At 37.2% G+C, this 15,535-nt stretch overlaps 1 protein-coding gene across 1 annotated transcript in view; it reads left to right on the forward strand.

The window, feature by feature from the left end:
- Cntn3 (contactin 3) overlaps nt 1–15,535 on the forward strand; it is a 372,688-nt gene that overhangs the window by 125,132 nt on the left and 232,021 nt on the right. The window contains exon 4 of the mRNA XM_085686800.2: nt 9,170–9,345. Within this exon, the coding sequence (XP_085542926.2) occupies nt 9,170–9,345 (176 nt within the window). The remainder of the gene's footprint in view (nt 1–9,169; nt 9,346–15,535) is intronic.

Genomic DNA, 15,535 nt, shown 5'->3' on the forward strand with positions numbered 1-15,535 from the left:
ATCTCTCTCCCTTTAATTTCTTAGCAGTTTTCCTGTTATACTGAGGACCTAAAAGATTTACAAAAAGTGTATGAGTCAAATGTACACTTTCTCTTATAGGCCAAAAATCTAGGATCCCTAGTTTTATCTCTCAAATAATCATTTCTAGTATTTGTTCAGGTCCAGATTGGTGCGGAAAGTCAGGTTCAGGTGTGTTCCTTCACTGAGAATCAGTCAGCTCCTGATGCAAGGAATTGTAAATTGTGACACACTTACGGATCATACAAAACAAGCCCCAATCCTTGTCGAAGAAGCATTTGAACACCAAAGGCTGGCGATAAACTTGTAAGATCATTCTAGAGTGTCACAACATGATTATGCAGGCGTGCTTAATCCTATGACATTTACCACAAGCTAAAGAAACAAGGTTAGTCTGCTTCTGAAGCACAAGGTAAATGTTATATGATTAGAATTCTGCTCTGTGCAGCTCCACGAACCGTGGCTCTGTCTGCATTAGTTCCAAGTCCTAGGGCAGAGGCTTCCAATATAGAGTTTAGGTGTGTAAATTCACTTTTGGGAAGCTTGAAATTATGCCTGGACTTCAGCAAGATTGCACTCTGATACTTGAGTGTTGTTTTTTTTTTAATTTTAAAATTTCTTGATCAAAGACGAAATCTGAAAGTATTACATAGAATAATCAATTTACAAAATGGAAAAACCTTATCACATTCTAAACACTTCTCAAGTTTGTGACCTTAATGTGTAATGTAACCCCTGTATTTACTTTCAAGCTGAGTCCAATCTTCAGGCACTGAAACTCCTTGAGACTTGAAGTTCACACTCAAGAACCACACAACGGAGTTTAAAACTTCGCAAAAGCAATTTAATAACGTTTAAAGAAAATTTAGAATTTTTTTGGTTTTACCCTCATTTGTAACTATTCTTAGGAATATGTTGCCCAAATTGTAAAATTTGGACATGCTTGCCAATTTATTGGATTGTTCTGGTCTGAAAAATGAGATTGAAATTTCAAGCAAATAACATGAGTCTGGTTTACAGATTTACTTGGCCATGTAAATGAGCTGTCATGTCTTCAGTTTTCTAGACTATTTTCTCTTAATGATATTTTATGTGTTTTATTTGTATGTATACATGTGTATGCTGGTGTGAGTTTGTGCAAAGCATGTGCATGAAGTGCTGACAGAAGCTGCAATAGTGTCAGCTTCCCTGTAACTAGAGTTACAGTCAGTTGTGAGCTGCCTGGTGTAGGTGCTTGGAACCGAATGTAAGACCTCTGCCAGAGCAGCCAGTATCACTATCCACTAAGCCATTTTTCAAGCCCCAAGTTTGTTTCTATGCAGATGAAAATATGAGACATGCCTACAAATCAATCCCAAATATAAATATTTTGCCTGACAATCCTGGGTACACACTCTTGTTTCTCAGAGTAAAATAGCATTCGGAATTCCCAACCCAGAGCTAACATACACATCTCAGAGTTGAAAAAAAAAACCTCTTTTGAGTTTTTCATATAACTTTACATATAACTTTCAGCAAGTGAAAAGAAATATCAATATTTAATAAGACATTGAGATATTTTCTATCACCAGGGGATGTGTTGCATTGAATGATAGAGATTTAGTGTTTTGAAGGTGAGAAATAATTATGTTTTGTGAAAATTAACATTCTTCAAAATAGCTCAAGAACATCTTAGCTCTGAAGAGTTTGGTGTGGAAGTGCCCAGGCACATTTGCTGTAACAGAGACATTTTTAAAGAAAGTCATTTTTACTTTTGTGCATAGTAAAGTAATCTAGCAATTGTGTCCATATGATGAAAAACCAAGGTAAAGGAAGCCTGAAACATTTATACATAATAGAACAATCTTTCCATTTTTGGTTCTTTACTTGAAACTTAGGAATGATGGCTTTTAGATTGTAGACACTTACTAAAATAAAGTATTGCCCCAAATATTTTATGATCTCTTAAATCTTTTAAGCTATTAAATAGGCACGAGGAAGTGATTCTCAATATTTTTATTTATTTTTATAGATTTTCACACAACCATTGAGCCTTTATTATTTATTAGCTAAACATAAAAACATAGTTTTTAAATGAAGATATTAGGCATACTTAGGTCCCAAGCACTCTACATCATCAGTTATGATGCTGCCATTTTTCCCTCTAAAATCTGCACTCCATAGGTAATAAAAACATATATGGCTAGTAAGAGAGTGCAGCTAGTGAAGTGCTTGCCTTGCAAGAAAGAGGCTCTGAGTTAGATCCCCCAACCCTTATAAAACCCTGAGCATGGTGGAGTGCCTTGTTATCCTGGTGCTGGGGAGGTAGAGTCACTTGGCTCCCCATGGTTCCCAGACTACCTAATTTACCCCACTTGGCAAGTTCAGGCCAGTGAGAGATGAGAGACTGTTCTCTTATTCTTATTTCTTATTTTTTAGTGGCCAACCAGGGTTCTTCTCTGGTTTCCATATATATATGTGTGTGGTGTGGTGTGTGTATGTGTGTGTGTGTGTGTGTGTGCAATCACATATGTGCACACATATACCACACGTCATGCCATATATTCACACACGCATACACACACACACATTCAGACATGTGTGCATGCACACACACACACACACACACACAGAAGGGGTGAGGGAAAGAGAAAACAAGCACAAATACCCTTTGATATAGTCAATGATAAAATTAAATCTATGTCTTCTAACTTAAGTTTAGAAACATTTTCTCTATTAAGTTATTGAGTTAGTTCCTTCATAGTTGACAAACCATGTTTATCAGAAGAATTAAACTCACTTATGTGGTTTGCTATCAGATTTGTTCTTCACAAGCCAAGTCTAGCATGTGTTTCATACTTCTTTGGATAAATTCTCAGGAAAGGCACACATGTTGAATCCGTATGTTCAAATCAGTGGGTTTAACAAGAGAGGAGATGACCAGGAACATGGAAGAGAGCAGGCATTGTAGAGCAAGCAGGAGCAGAGGGTTATGTGGCTGTGATGGAAGCCACTTCCTCTGTTGGCAATGGCATCGACCCTGGGCAGGAATTCCTGTGCGCATCAGCTTTGTATGCACTTGCCTAAGAAAATCTGTTGGAAACTTGGAAACTCTGTCTCTTTTACATGTGAAAGAATAAAGTTCAGGGAATTTGGATAATTTTCTTATGCTCACGGAGGTGAGAAAGGACCAGTCTTGTTAGGAATGGAACTTGGATCGCAAAGAAATGACCACACCATTCAAAGTATTTTGACAAAATCTTTTGCTTCTATAGGAGGGTGCGCAGCTTTACAAAGCCAAGCAAGCAAGCACACCCGGTAGAAAATGTCTTGTGTGTTTTTAACCTTAATCCACAGGGTCCTGTGCCCAACTGTGATGGGTCAGACCTCTGCTTCTTGTCATGCTGCAGTTGGCTGATTCAGAAAGGCACAGCTGCCAGGGAAAATACAATTTGAACGTATATTTTTGCTTCAGAAAAATGCTGACTTAGAAGAGATATTTAGCAAATAATGGCTTTAAATATTTCTTTTAAGATGACATTTTTCTTTGTCTTACTTAACTCTTTAGTAGGAAAGTCTCCATTTTGTTACATTTCCCATAATTCCTCCCCTTTTATAATACACATTCTTTATTCTATTCAAATTTAATTCACAGTGCCCAACTTTCCTGTACCTGAGGTACTCACCGGAACATTTTAGCATAGTGTAGGGGCTTTTTCAGTGAGTCTGTGTGTTGTCTCTCGTATGCATGGAATCACATAGCTAAGTTTGTGATTTTAGACTTAAGCAAGGGAGGTCATGTCTGAGGTCATTACCCTTTTCCTTTATTTTTTTTTTCAAACTGTGTTTTGAATCATATGCCTGAATTTCCAGCTAGTGCACTGGGAAATGGAGATAGCCCCTTATGGAACTTTATGAACAAGGAGCCACATTATTAGGAACACAAGTACAACACTGACCGCCTGCCATTACACAGATTCCTCATTTTACTGCAAAAATCATGTCTAGGACTAGCTGGCTTTCCCATGCAATTCTGCTAATGGTATCTAGTTGATTTGCTTCACCCTAGATAGCATCCTTGATATAATTTACAAACCTTTGCTGGTTGTAATATATTTTTATACACAGTATACATACATACCTTGATCTATCATCTATATCTCTGTACACACACACATCTATGCCCCAGTATACATCTATACATTTTGTGTAATACTAATTGTGTGTATATGTGTAAGTATATAGTTCATACAATGTACATTTCCAGTTATGGTAGACTGTTAGAGTAGCACTGACTCAAATTCTATTTGATTCCTACTTTTAACTCATTAGGAATTCCTCATGATATTCCTGTTGAATCTATATCAACATGAGGATCAATGACTGTCCTGGACATTTACGCTCTCTTTTTTGTGGAGGCAATTTTAGTCGGATATAGGTAGCTTGTGGATATGCAGTAATGAAAATGTAGCCAATTTAGCCAAAGCACATGTCCCACTCCAAATGGCCAATAAGATCTCCAGGAAAGGTCCACCCCAATGTCACCACAGTGTCCTGGTGTTACTAAGGTTAGTGTTGTGTGGCACCTGTTCAAAGTCACGGAGGTCTTATATCCAGATACATTTCCCAAGAATTTGCAATCCTACCCCCCATCTTTCAAATCAGGAGATATAATTATTTCTTCTTAAGAGAAGTGAAATAGCTGGGGGTTGAGGTTGCCTCAGTTTCTTTGTGGCTGGGAACAGAAGGTATATAGACTGATAAGAGGAATGCATTTAGGTCCTTTTGTCCTGGAAAAGGGAGATCATGCATTCCTTCATAGGATTCTGAAATCCATCAGAATGGCAATGGGAACACTTGAGCTTCTAACCTCCCTGCCCAGAAACCTATCAGTCTCTCATGTTCAATGTGATCGCAGAATATTTGACTCATTGCACTTGAGTATTTCATAAGCTAGTCTGTTTCCCTGTGCTCCAAAGTTGTGGCATCTTTAGTGCCTAGAAACTCATAAAATTACAATTCATTCATGTAATTGTATTTTAACTCCTGAGCACTAAATTATTTGTATATCATTTTTTACCCTTTATATTAATTAGCACTCTTTCTGACCAGAGTTTTCTGAAAGTATGAATTTTGGCATACCGGGAATTCATATATACAGTCCCACCTTTCTCTTTAAGTTTTCAGGGAACTGGTTTAAGGAAAATAAATCACATTTGCAATGGTCAGTTATTTGTCAGTTGTTCAGATTCTATAATTTTAACTGAATTCTATCAATCACAGAGTATGCATTCACTTTCACCTTGGGTTTCTAGCAAGAATCTGTAAATAGTTGGGTCCTTGAAGAAAAGGAGTCTCTCTCGGGTTGGGGTGGACCTTGGTTTGGTACAGAAGGCACAGAATGAGTCCCTCTATTTAGGAACTCAACAGGGTTTAAATAGTCACTAGTGGCTAAATTAAATCATCTTTGTCTAAGAGAAGAGCTTCATATTTTGGGATTACAGAGTATCTTAGCCATCTTTCAGCCTTCTGCTGTAGGAGCATTCTTAGTTGATGAGGAGTACTTATAATTAGACAGCCACCTAAGGTTAACTTCTAGCTCTTTTAAGTAAGGAGGGCAGTAGCAGTCTAGTTGAATGTATTCCAACCTTCCCCTTGAGATGGAATCTAATGGTTTTGACAAAGAGACTGTCATCTGCCTTATGCCCCCAGATCCCAAGAGAGGGGCTTCAGAAAGAGTAGTTATGTCCACACTTGGAAAATGAAAGGACTTGTCAAAAGATGGCAAGATCAATATGGAACAGTTATTAATTCTTGATTTAAGACTTTAACAGCTTAAGTTTTTCCCCCTCCCACAGAAGATCTGGCTCCTCATCTGGGAGTTTCTCATTATAGCCTTTAGTTTGGATAGCACAAGAGTCAAACCAGAGTTTTAAAGCCCCATCGAGCCTGAGAACTTTCTAAGTTCTCCTGGTTTGGTGTATTTGAGTATTAATGACTACACTCTTCCAGAACTTAACTCTTAGTTCACTAAATTAATCAGATGACCTAAGCATTTTTTTTCCTTCCCTGCAATGTGTAACTTGTTTTCAGAAACTCCATGACCCCCATCCCCAATTAACTGTAATATGGTTATTGGCAAGTTAATAATTTCATTCTTTTGCTTCCAAGAGTCTATTCTTAAGAATGCATTTGATACTTGGAGTCAATCCATTTCTCCCTTGCAGAGGAATGGGATACAGTTTTCTCATAACTATATTCCCCAAGGTTTTAAGACTGCTCTCTGTAGGAGTAATCTTTAACATTCTCCCTATTTCCTTGCTCTACCCAAACCAGGTTTTCTTTCATCTTCTTAGGCACTGTAAAGAGACATAAAATTCAGCTTTTTTTAAAAAATTAGATTAAAAAAAATCAAATTCCAACTCCCTCTCTTCCTCCCATTCCCTTTTAAGTTCTATCCTCAACTGAGTCAGTTGACCTCTTCCTGCATCCAGGATTTGAAGCAATTGATAAGAATATCTCTTTTTTTGTATGCAACTACATTGCTTTCAATTATAGATACTCTAAAACTGCCATTTTTAACTACCAAAACTTGTAGGTGTTGTCCAGTATCCTAAAACTACCGCCTTAAAGTACCAAAACTTCAGAACTCTGCATTGTTAAGGGGATGTGGTTGGCATGTCTCACACCTGACACCTAAGGGGATCTCCCTCGGTGGGATCAGAAAATCAGGAAGTTTCTTTTTTTGAGAAGAGAAAATAGTGAAGATCCTTCTTGCATCATTCAAGTTTTCTTTTCAGGGGCAAAGGGAACTGAATTTCAGGAACAGGAGGTGTACCTGGACTCTAATGTCTTCATCAGGGGAGGGGGAGAGACGGCACAGTGTCAACTTCTCAGACACTGGGACTCAGGTAGAAGGCATACAGTAGACTCCTTAATTTAACAACAGGGAAAACTTTTACATATCCTCCCAGCAGGATGGAGCTCCAATCCATTGACTCCTGCGGTTGCCCCCTATTGGCTAGGCACAATCAGGACCTCTGACAGCACCAGACAGCCTGTGAGAGGAGGAGTGGAGAGAGAAGGATACATTGAAGTTGGAGTTACAGCTAGAAATCCTGGCAAGAGAAGAGGGAGAGGCAGGTGATCATAAAGACCCTATTTTGGAGTCGGGCTCCCCTCTTATTTATTTTGCTACTGTTCTTTCATAGGAAAGAGGGTCCAGATCTCTTTCTCCAGCAAAAAGCACAATGGATCTCCAAATTCAAAGTGAAATCATTAATACAGTCGATGATAAATTCACAGCAGTCAGTCATACACAGACCTAAATTTTAGCCAAAAAACTATTTGTTTAAGAATACACTCCTGGATCCAAATAAAACCATTATATTTAATCAACTTCTGGGTTTTTTTTGTTGTTGGTTTTTTGTTTTCTTTTGTTTTGTTTTTGTTTTTGCCCTCTTCTTCAGGGTTTGTCTCTCTAGTGCTATAACACATGATCCACAGGACTATCTGAGGGAGTTTTATTTGTACTTATTTCAGAATTTTACCCAGAGAAGAAGCCTAGTTTCCCATCCCTGTCTGGGGTTGGTGATTTCTTGATCAGAGGCCCAGCCCTCTTCTCATTTTACTATTGTGAAACCCCCTGGGATGCATTACAGAGATCCCTGGCTACTGGTGCATATTTGTAACCCCACACCGAGTTTGCTGCTGAAGAGAGTTCACACAGTTCACCTCAGACCTCATGCAAGTTTAGGCAAGGTCTCTCTCTTTTGTTCTAGTCAAAGATTTATAGTACTCTGCCTGAATCACTATCTGAGTCTCAGTCTCAGGCCCGCTGACTGATTAGAACTGTGGCTTAGTAGTCAGCACTTGCTTTGCCTTTCAATTCACCGTCCCTTACACTGGATCGCAGGACTTTTATGATGACTCAAAATGTAAGGTGCCAGAATTTTCAACATTTTCCTCCCTTGATTTGTGCTGAAAGGCACCCTTATCACTGCTCTATCAATCTAGCTTCAAATTTGGGTTACAATTATTAGTAAGGTATATTAAATAGTTTGTAAATAGGACAGTTTTTTTCAACGTTCTATAATATAATTGAGGAACTAGGACCTATAATTCAATCCAATAACATCGCTGTGGAAAACTATTAGGAGTTTTAGGACTGTTGACCTCAAACTGCTGTTGTTGTCCTTTATAAAGCAGGCACTATTGCAAACATTTTCTCAAAATTCCTATGCTGAGTTACCCCACTATTATCACACATTAAACTGTATAAATAATACGTATCTGTGATCAGATTTTGGTTGTCTAAAAGGCGAGTGAATTAATTTACAACATGAATGTATCCTTTTATGGTAGCACATAGGTAGGGCTTTTATTGGAGCAATTTACTTTGGTGTGCCTGATATACTTAGTGTTTAAAAACTTTTACTATTGGTTAAAATTTAAAGTTTTATTTAAAAATCTCTCTTTTCTTTTTTTTTTCTTTTTTATAGTAATGTGTATGCCCTCTGGGTTTATGCCTTCAGTTTTTGAGGCCCTTAGGTGGTGTTAAGGTTTTTTCCTGCAATGTACTGTTGTGTAAATAGCTCAATGGAGACTTCAGAAAAGGGGGGAATGAACACCCCAGGACAGGGCTTTACTCAGACAAATTGAACTGGGGAGTTGAACAGTTAGCAATTAATTTATTAAATGTGCTCCATCAGGCCGGATAAATCAAAGAAATGTGCCACCCCTTATGTGGTTGTCAGCATGAGATTGGCCTGAAGTTTCTGAGATAATTACCTCAACTTTCTGCTTCATCTTTGCTCACATAGACCCAGCTTAAATATCCCCCTAGTGAGCTACTGAGCAAGCTAAATTACCCCCAGCTCATCAGAAATCCACTCACCACTTTTAACATTGAGATGCTGCTATGTTATAGTTTCTACTGAACTTTAGTCTTTGCCTCTCAAAAAATTTGTATTTGTTGTCTGTTATTGTTTTTGAAATGGGGTCTTACTAGGTAGTTTTGCTGGCCTAAGGCTTGTGAAAATCCTCTTGTCTCAACCTTTTGAATATGGAGATTCCAGTCTTCAGATGTTTGAAGTGGAGTTTTCAGCATTGAGCCATTTATTTAAGCATAGGCCTGGTAATAAAAGAAATAACCTTGACATTTTCATTTCAGATGGCAGCTGAATGGCAGCGATATTGATACAAGTCTGGACCATCGTTACAAACTGAATGGAGGAAATCTCATTGTTATTAACCCCAACAGAAACTGGGATACAGGAAGTTACCAGTGTTTTGCCACAAATTCTCTTGGAACAATAGTGAGCAGAGAAGCCAAACTTCAATTTGCCTGTAAGTTTATATTTGTAAATACGCAAAACCAATAGTTTGAAGTGCATATGTAAATTTGTGTGGTCCTTTTGTACTTTGGAACTATGTCATTTTTTAAACTTAAAGACTTAATTTTGGACCCTCCTCAGGTTTCTCTAGAGGAAAAAAATAAAACTGATAGAGTAAATTATATATGTGTATTTATTAGAATGACTTATTGGTTATGATCTGGAAAGTGCTACAACAGCCGTGTACCAACACAAAGGCCAAGAATCTGGTAGGTATGTGGTCTACAATACATGTCTCACCTTGTCTTTGGTCTATGTTCGGATCTTAAAGTAGGTTTTAATAGCACTAAAGGGTAGATGAGCATGCCAGGGAGATTAAGAGCTAGGAATTAAAAGGCATAAATTTTCTTCTTTTATCCTGTTATATGTCCTGAAACCGAAAAGTGTAACCCAGATTTAAGTTTGGTCTTTCGACCTCAAATGAGTCAATCAAGAAAATACCCCATAGGTGTGCCCATATGGACGTTAGTAGATTCCAGATGTAGTCAACCAATTTTAGCTATCATATTCACAATTTAATATAAATTTTAGCTATAAAGCCTGTATCTATGTTCATGTGTATGCTCAATAATGATATATTTCAAGAGTTCTGCTCTGAGACTGAGGAAGAATGGAGATAAAAGAGTACTTACCAAAAAATGACTCTACATTTTGTACTGAGCTAATATTGAAAGGAGAAGGAAGTCCTTGTATAGCCCTGTGGCCCTTATTCTTGACCATTTAAATTAAAAATATATCCTTCAATTCTGAACAAAATAGAAAAGACAGTCAGGAAAGAAGAAAATAACTTACCTGATGACATATGGGTGGTTTCCTTGTAGCTTTGTCACAAGTGACCTCCCAGTGACCTTCAATGCAAATCCATTGAGCCTGGGTATTGAAGAACATGTCTATACCATATTTATGGAATCACATAGACCAAACACATTCTTTACATAGAGATTTTTAGGCTGGAACCAGAAATTCAATTTCATTTTATCTTTATCTGTTTTCTATTTCTCTTTTTTTTCTATCTTGTTCTAGTTGTCTGTTTGGTGCAGAATCATAATCAGCTTAATTTATTGTTTCTGTTTCTCTGAAATAACTCTGAAATTAGACTGTGTAAGTTCTTCTTCTTTTATTTTTTTATTCTATTATTATTTTTTGTTTGTTTTTTTGAGATAGGGTTTCTCTGTAGCTTTGGAACCTGTCCTGGAACTAGCTCTTATAAATCAGGCTGGCTTCGGACTCATAGAGATCTGCTTACTCTGTCTCCCGAGAGCTGGCATTAAAGGCTTGCGCCACCCCCAACCACCATGTTTAAGCTCTTTAACGTAATACCTTTTGTTTGTTACCCCTATACAAGCCTCAATGAAATTGTTGATTTGTCATATAGTATGTAGCTTATTATTTTGCATTCTTTTTTGTAGTGACCATGCTTGACTGTGTTCTTATTATTATAGTCTGTTCAAAAAAATTTCGTATGTCGAGCTCATTGTTTTTCATCTTGTACAAGACATTTGTATGTACAGACATTTTTTAAAAAAGTTTTACTTATTCTCTTATGTGAATGAGCGTATGCCTGAATGTATGCATATATGCCATAATTGGCAGGTGCCTTTGTTAGCCAGAGAGGGCATCAGATCCCACTAGAGTTGCAGTTGTCTGTGAGCCTTCAAATGTAGGTGCTAGGAACCATTTGTGGGTCATCTGGAAGAGCTGAGAGTGATGCTAAGAGTGAAACACCCATCCAAAATGTGAGTAGCACGATCCCTTCAGCTGGCAGCTCAGAGGGCATAAAAGGTGGAAAAGCAAGAATCTAGGAAGCATAGAGGGTGTTGCTCTGTCTCCTGACCACTCTTCTACCTCGTACTCCTGGCCACTCCTCTGCATTGAACTCCTGGCCATTCTTCTGCCTTATGAACTCCTGGACACTCCTCTCTTCTAGCCACCTCTACTTCCATGCTTTCCTGACCATAAGGGGCTAAAAACAATGAAACAGTAAGCCAAAGAAGTCCTTTCTCCTTTTATCATTTCTCCTGAAAAAACTTGCCAAGTTGACACAAAAGTCTGACTAACACCAAACTTTACCTTCCATGTAGGTGTCTGGAAGTATCTATCTGAGACACAGATACAGGCACCGTAAAGATCCCTTGACATTTCCTTTCTTTGCATCCAGTAAAAAAACTTATGAAGAAAATGAAAAAGCTCAAAACACAAAAGGAATTTCTGTTCAACTCAAAATGTATTAACTTTTCTCTCCTCATCCCTCCCATTTTCTCTTCTTTGCTGTAGAATGTTGCTTTATACTGTAAATATATGATGCTGTGATTGATTTAATGAAGAATCTGACTGGCCATTACCTGAATAGGATAAAGTTAGATGGGATTGCTAAACTGAGAATGATGGGCAGAAGAAGGGCCAAGTCAATGGAGTTTCCAGCCAGACACCAAGTGAGCAGAACATGTAGAAAATTAGGTAACAAGTGGCAAAACATAAATGGAAATATGGGTTAATTTAAATGTAAGAGTTAGCTAGAAATAAACCTGAGTTATTTGCCAAGCATTTATAAATAATATTAAGTCTCTGTGTAATTTGGAATCAGCTACTGGGATACAGAGTGGGTGGTCAGGGCAGAAAAACTCTGCCTACATGTACTTTTTCTGTTGTTTTGTTGTCTTACCAAGTATTTTACCAAGTATTTCTTGGTAGTGTCTTTACTCTTCTAAGTAGGCAAGTAACATTTCAGGATGCATATCTGAACTTCAACTTGACTCAGAAAGTGTTGATTGGTCCCTGACACTTTTTTTTTCAACTTTTTCATCTGTCTTAAGAGTTTTAACTGATCCTATTCTTGGTTTCTGACAGCTTATCAGTCTGAGTATATAGTGAGATTCTTTCACCTTACGATTTTCTATATTTTTTGGTGTTTCCCTGAGTGATTCATTTTGAAGATTCAGAAAGCAGTCTTGCTCACAAGCCTCATAACCCATTACACCAACGAAGTACCAAATCCGTACATTTTAATTAATGCGGTAGGGTTATAGACTCTGGTAAAGAGGTCATGAAGGGTATTATTATTAATCATTAATTATAGTAGAGGTAAAAGATATTTAATAATTATTTCAGTAGATGTCCTTAACTTGGAAATGAGAACAGAATATAATATTAGTGTTTAAATGAAAGGAAGCATGAATGTGGGGACCTGTGTGTGGGCAGGATATTGATAACTGTGGTTTAGAGAAGTCCTGACAGTTTACTGAAGGCAAAAGCATGGTCAGCCTCACCAGCGAACAGTATTCCCTATCCTACACAGGCTACATTGTATAGTCTTAGGTTTCACCGCTCTGTTTCCCTCAGTGAGGTGGAGAGTTCTGCTGTGCCCAGTATAGACGAGTGAATGTGTAAAAATATAGCCATTACCCCACTTGGGTGTCAGCGAAAGAAAGACAGTTTATTTTATTTTTAATGCACTTTAAGATACTGTTGGTAATAAAATTAAGACATGGTTTTTAATAGTCCAGAAAGCCAGTTTTCTACAGAGATTGTCAGTTCCTTTCAGTAGACTCAGACATATGGACAGAAGAAATATGTGAAATGATATGTGAATTTTACACATTTTCTTAGTTATTTGTTACTGTGTTAAATGTGTAGTTTTTCATGTTTGTTGGAGGTGTTTTCAGAACTTTTTAACTATCTTCACTGAATATTTAAGAAGTTGTGTCTAAAACTCCAAGTATGCTTATTTTTAATAAATGTCTTTGCATTGTTGTGAAATACTTCTTGATTACAATTTTTTTTTAAATTTTAACCATGTTTGAGGTAGAATGTGTTTTACAAACCATGAATTACACTAGATGTACAAATGGTATGTATAAAACATGAAGATTTATTACCTGCCACTTATCATTTAGGATTTGGAATATTTGAAGTATCATTTATCCTCCTGAGAAACAGATCCTGCTGAGGATTCATTCTTCCTCGGTGCTTATATAGTTGGATACTGTTTTAAAATAAATGCATTTCCTATCTGGGCATTTTTTCATGTTTATGACTGTATGTGCATATCCTTCTAAAAGTATCTTGCCGTCTTAAATCATTTTTCTTTTTTTGTTTTCTTTTTTTTTCAAGGTAGAGTTTTTTTGTGTAGCTTTGGAGCCTGTCCTGGCACTAACTCTATTGACCAAGCTGACCTCGAACTCACAGAGAACCACCTGTCTCTGCCTCCTGAGTGGTGGGATTGAAGACATAACCACTATTGCCAAACATTTTAAATTTCTTAATCTCAATCCACACAATGTATACATGTATAACTTCTCATTCCTTCATGGCTGTACTTAGAAATACCTGCTGATCTTCATCCTTGTGAATACTTGTTATTATTAAGTTTTTAATGTTTATGAGACTGATGAATGCAAAATTGGGATTAGCTGTGAACTTTAGTCCTATTTATATAATTAAGAAAGTCAAGAGCCTTTTAATTTGTTGACTGTGTTGTCTATATTGTGTACATTTCTACTGGATGACAATCTTTTAAAATGTATTCTTGATTCCTTGACAATTTCATATATGTATACATTGTGTATTGATCCTCTTGTGTATCAACCCTCATTGTGTATCAACCCTCTTCGTCTCACTTCTCCTGAACACACTCAACTCAACCCCCTCCAGCCTTCATGACTTCTTTTATTTATTATAAACCACTGAATCAAATTAATGTTTCTTCGATAGACATAGTATGGTGATAATTCACTTGAGCATGGGCAGACAAGCGGTTTCCACATCCCTCACAGAAGAATGACTCCACCCCACCAGCAGCCATTAACTCCCTAATTCCAAACTCCTCATCCCTCTGTAGAGGCATTCTTTTAAAAATTATATTCTCTGTGTGTTATCAATGATTTCTTAATCATCTATGTGTTCCAGATATCATTTGCTTGTCAATGGCTAGCTTTTTATTAACACTGTCAAATGGACAGATATCCTAACTTTGTGTTTTAAGTCTTTTTCTTTGAGCCTGCTTTCTCTGATTTCTTTAGATTGTTTTCTTTCTTTGTTGTAAAGTGAAAAAGTTGTTCTCTTGAAGCACGAATAGAAGTGTTAACATTCTGCTTTCCACATTTAAATTTTAATTATCTAGACGAGGTTTTGTGTGCCCTGTGATAGAGCTCCTTCCACTTGTCAGTTCCTTTGCAGCCAGTTAAGTACTCAGTTAAGTACATCACAGGAACTGCAAGAGCTAAAGTCCATACTTTACTGAGTAGAGGGGGGGTCTCTGCTTTTCCGTTTGGACTTGCTTAGTCCTTTGTGTTTTGAGAACGGGATTATCTGGTAGAATTTGTGGCTCCTTGTCAACCCTTGCTCCTAGCACATCACTTTCTTGTATTTTAACTGCATTTATTCTGATGTAAATAAAACATCGGCTGAATATTTCTTGGTGGAGATTGCAGAGTTCCTTTGATTGAAGAATATATAAATACCATTACTGTTTTACTACATGATAGACTGTTTTACTTTAAATTTAAAAAAAAGATATTTTAAGATTTATTGCATTTTTAAAATTGTATATGTGAGTATGCATGTGTGTCTTCACACATATGTGTATGTTAATGAAGTGAAAACAGAAACAAGAGGAGTGTGTAGGATCCCTTAATGCTGGAGATAACAGTGAACATGGGTACTACAAATAAGACTTGGGTCTTCTGCAATCACTGAGCCATTGTTCCAGTCTCTACTCTATATTCCTTTATTCTCTTGATCAGATATTATTCTGCTTCTTTAGTTTTTACTTCAAGTCATTTGTTCTTTTACAGTGACTTAGTAATTGTATGGGGCTGTTGATGCTAGTTCCTACTTTTAATGCATCTATATGGAGAGCACTATCTAGTATGATGGCAAGGAGAAGGCAGAATGGGTAGGAGGATGTGGAGGAGGGAATGAAGAAGGATAAGATGGAGAGACAGAGAAGAGAAAATGTTTGCTTTTGTCTTACACTGAAGTCTGCCCAAATTAAGGGACACTTTTCTGGATAGCCTCTCAGATTTTGAGCAGCATCAGGTACCTTATCAGTGTTCTGGTGCAACATGTCCAAAAGATTTTAGAGTGATCAGTTTTAGACTCATTTTCCTACACAGCAGAGGTATATCTTCTGAGAACTCTGTTCT

This window comes from Myodes glareolus, chromosome 3, assembly GCF_982192425.1.
Source record: "Myodes glareolus chromosome 3, mMyoGla1.1, whole genome shotgun sequence".
Lineage (NCBI taxonomy): Eukaryota > Metazoa > Chordata > Mammalia > Rodentia > Cricetidae > Myodes > Myodes glareolus.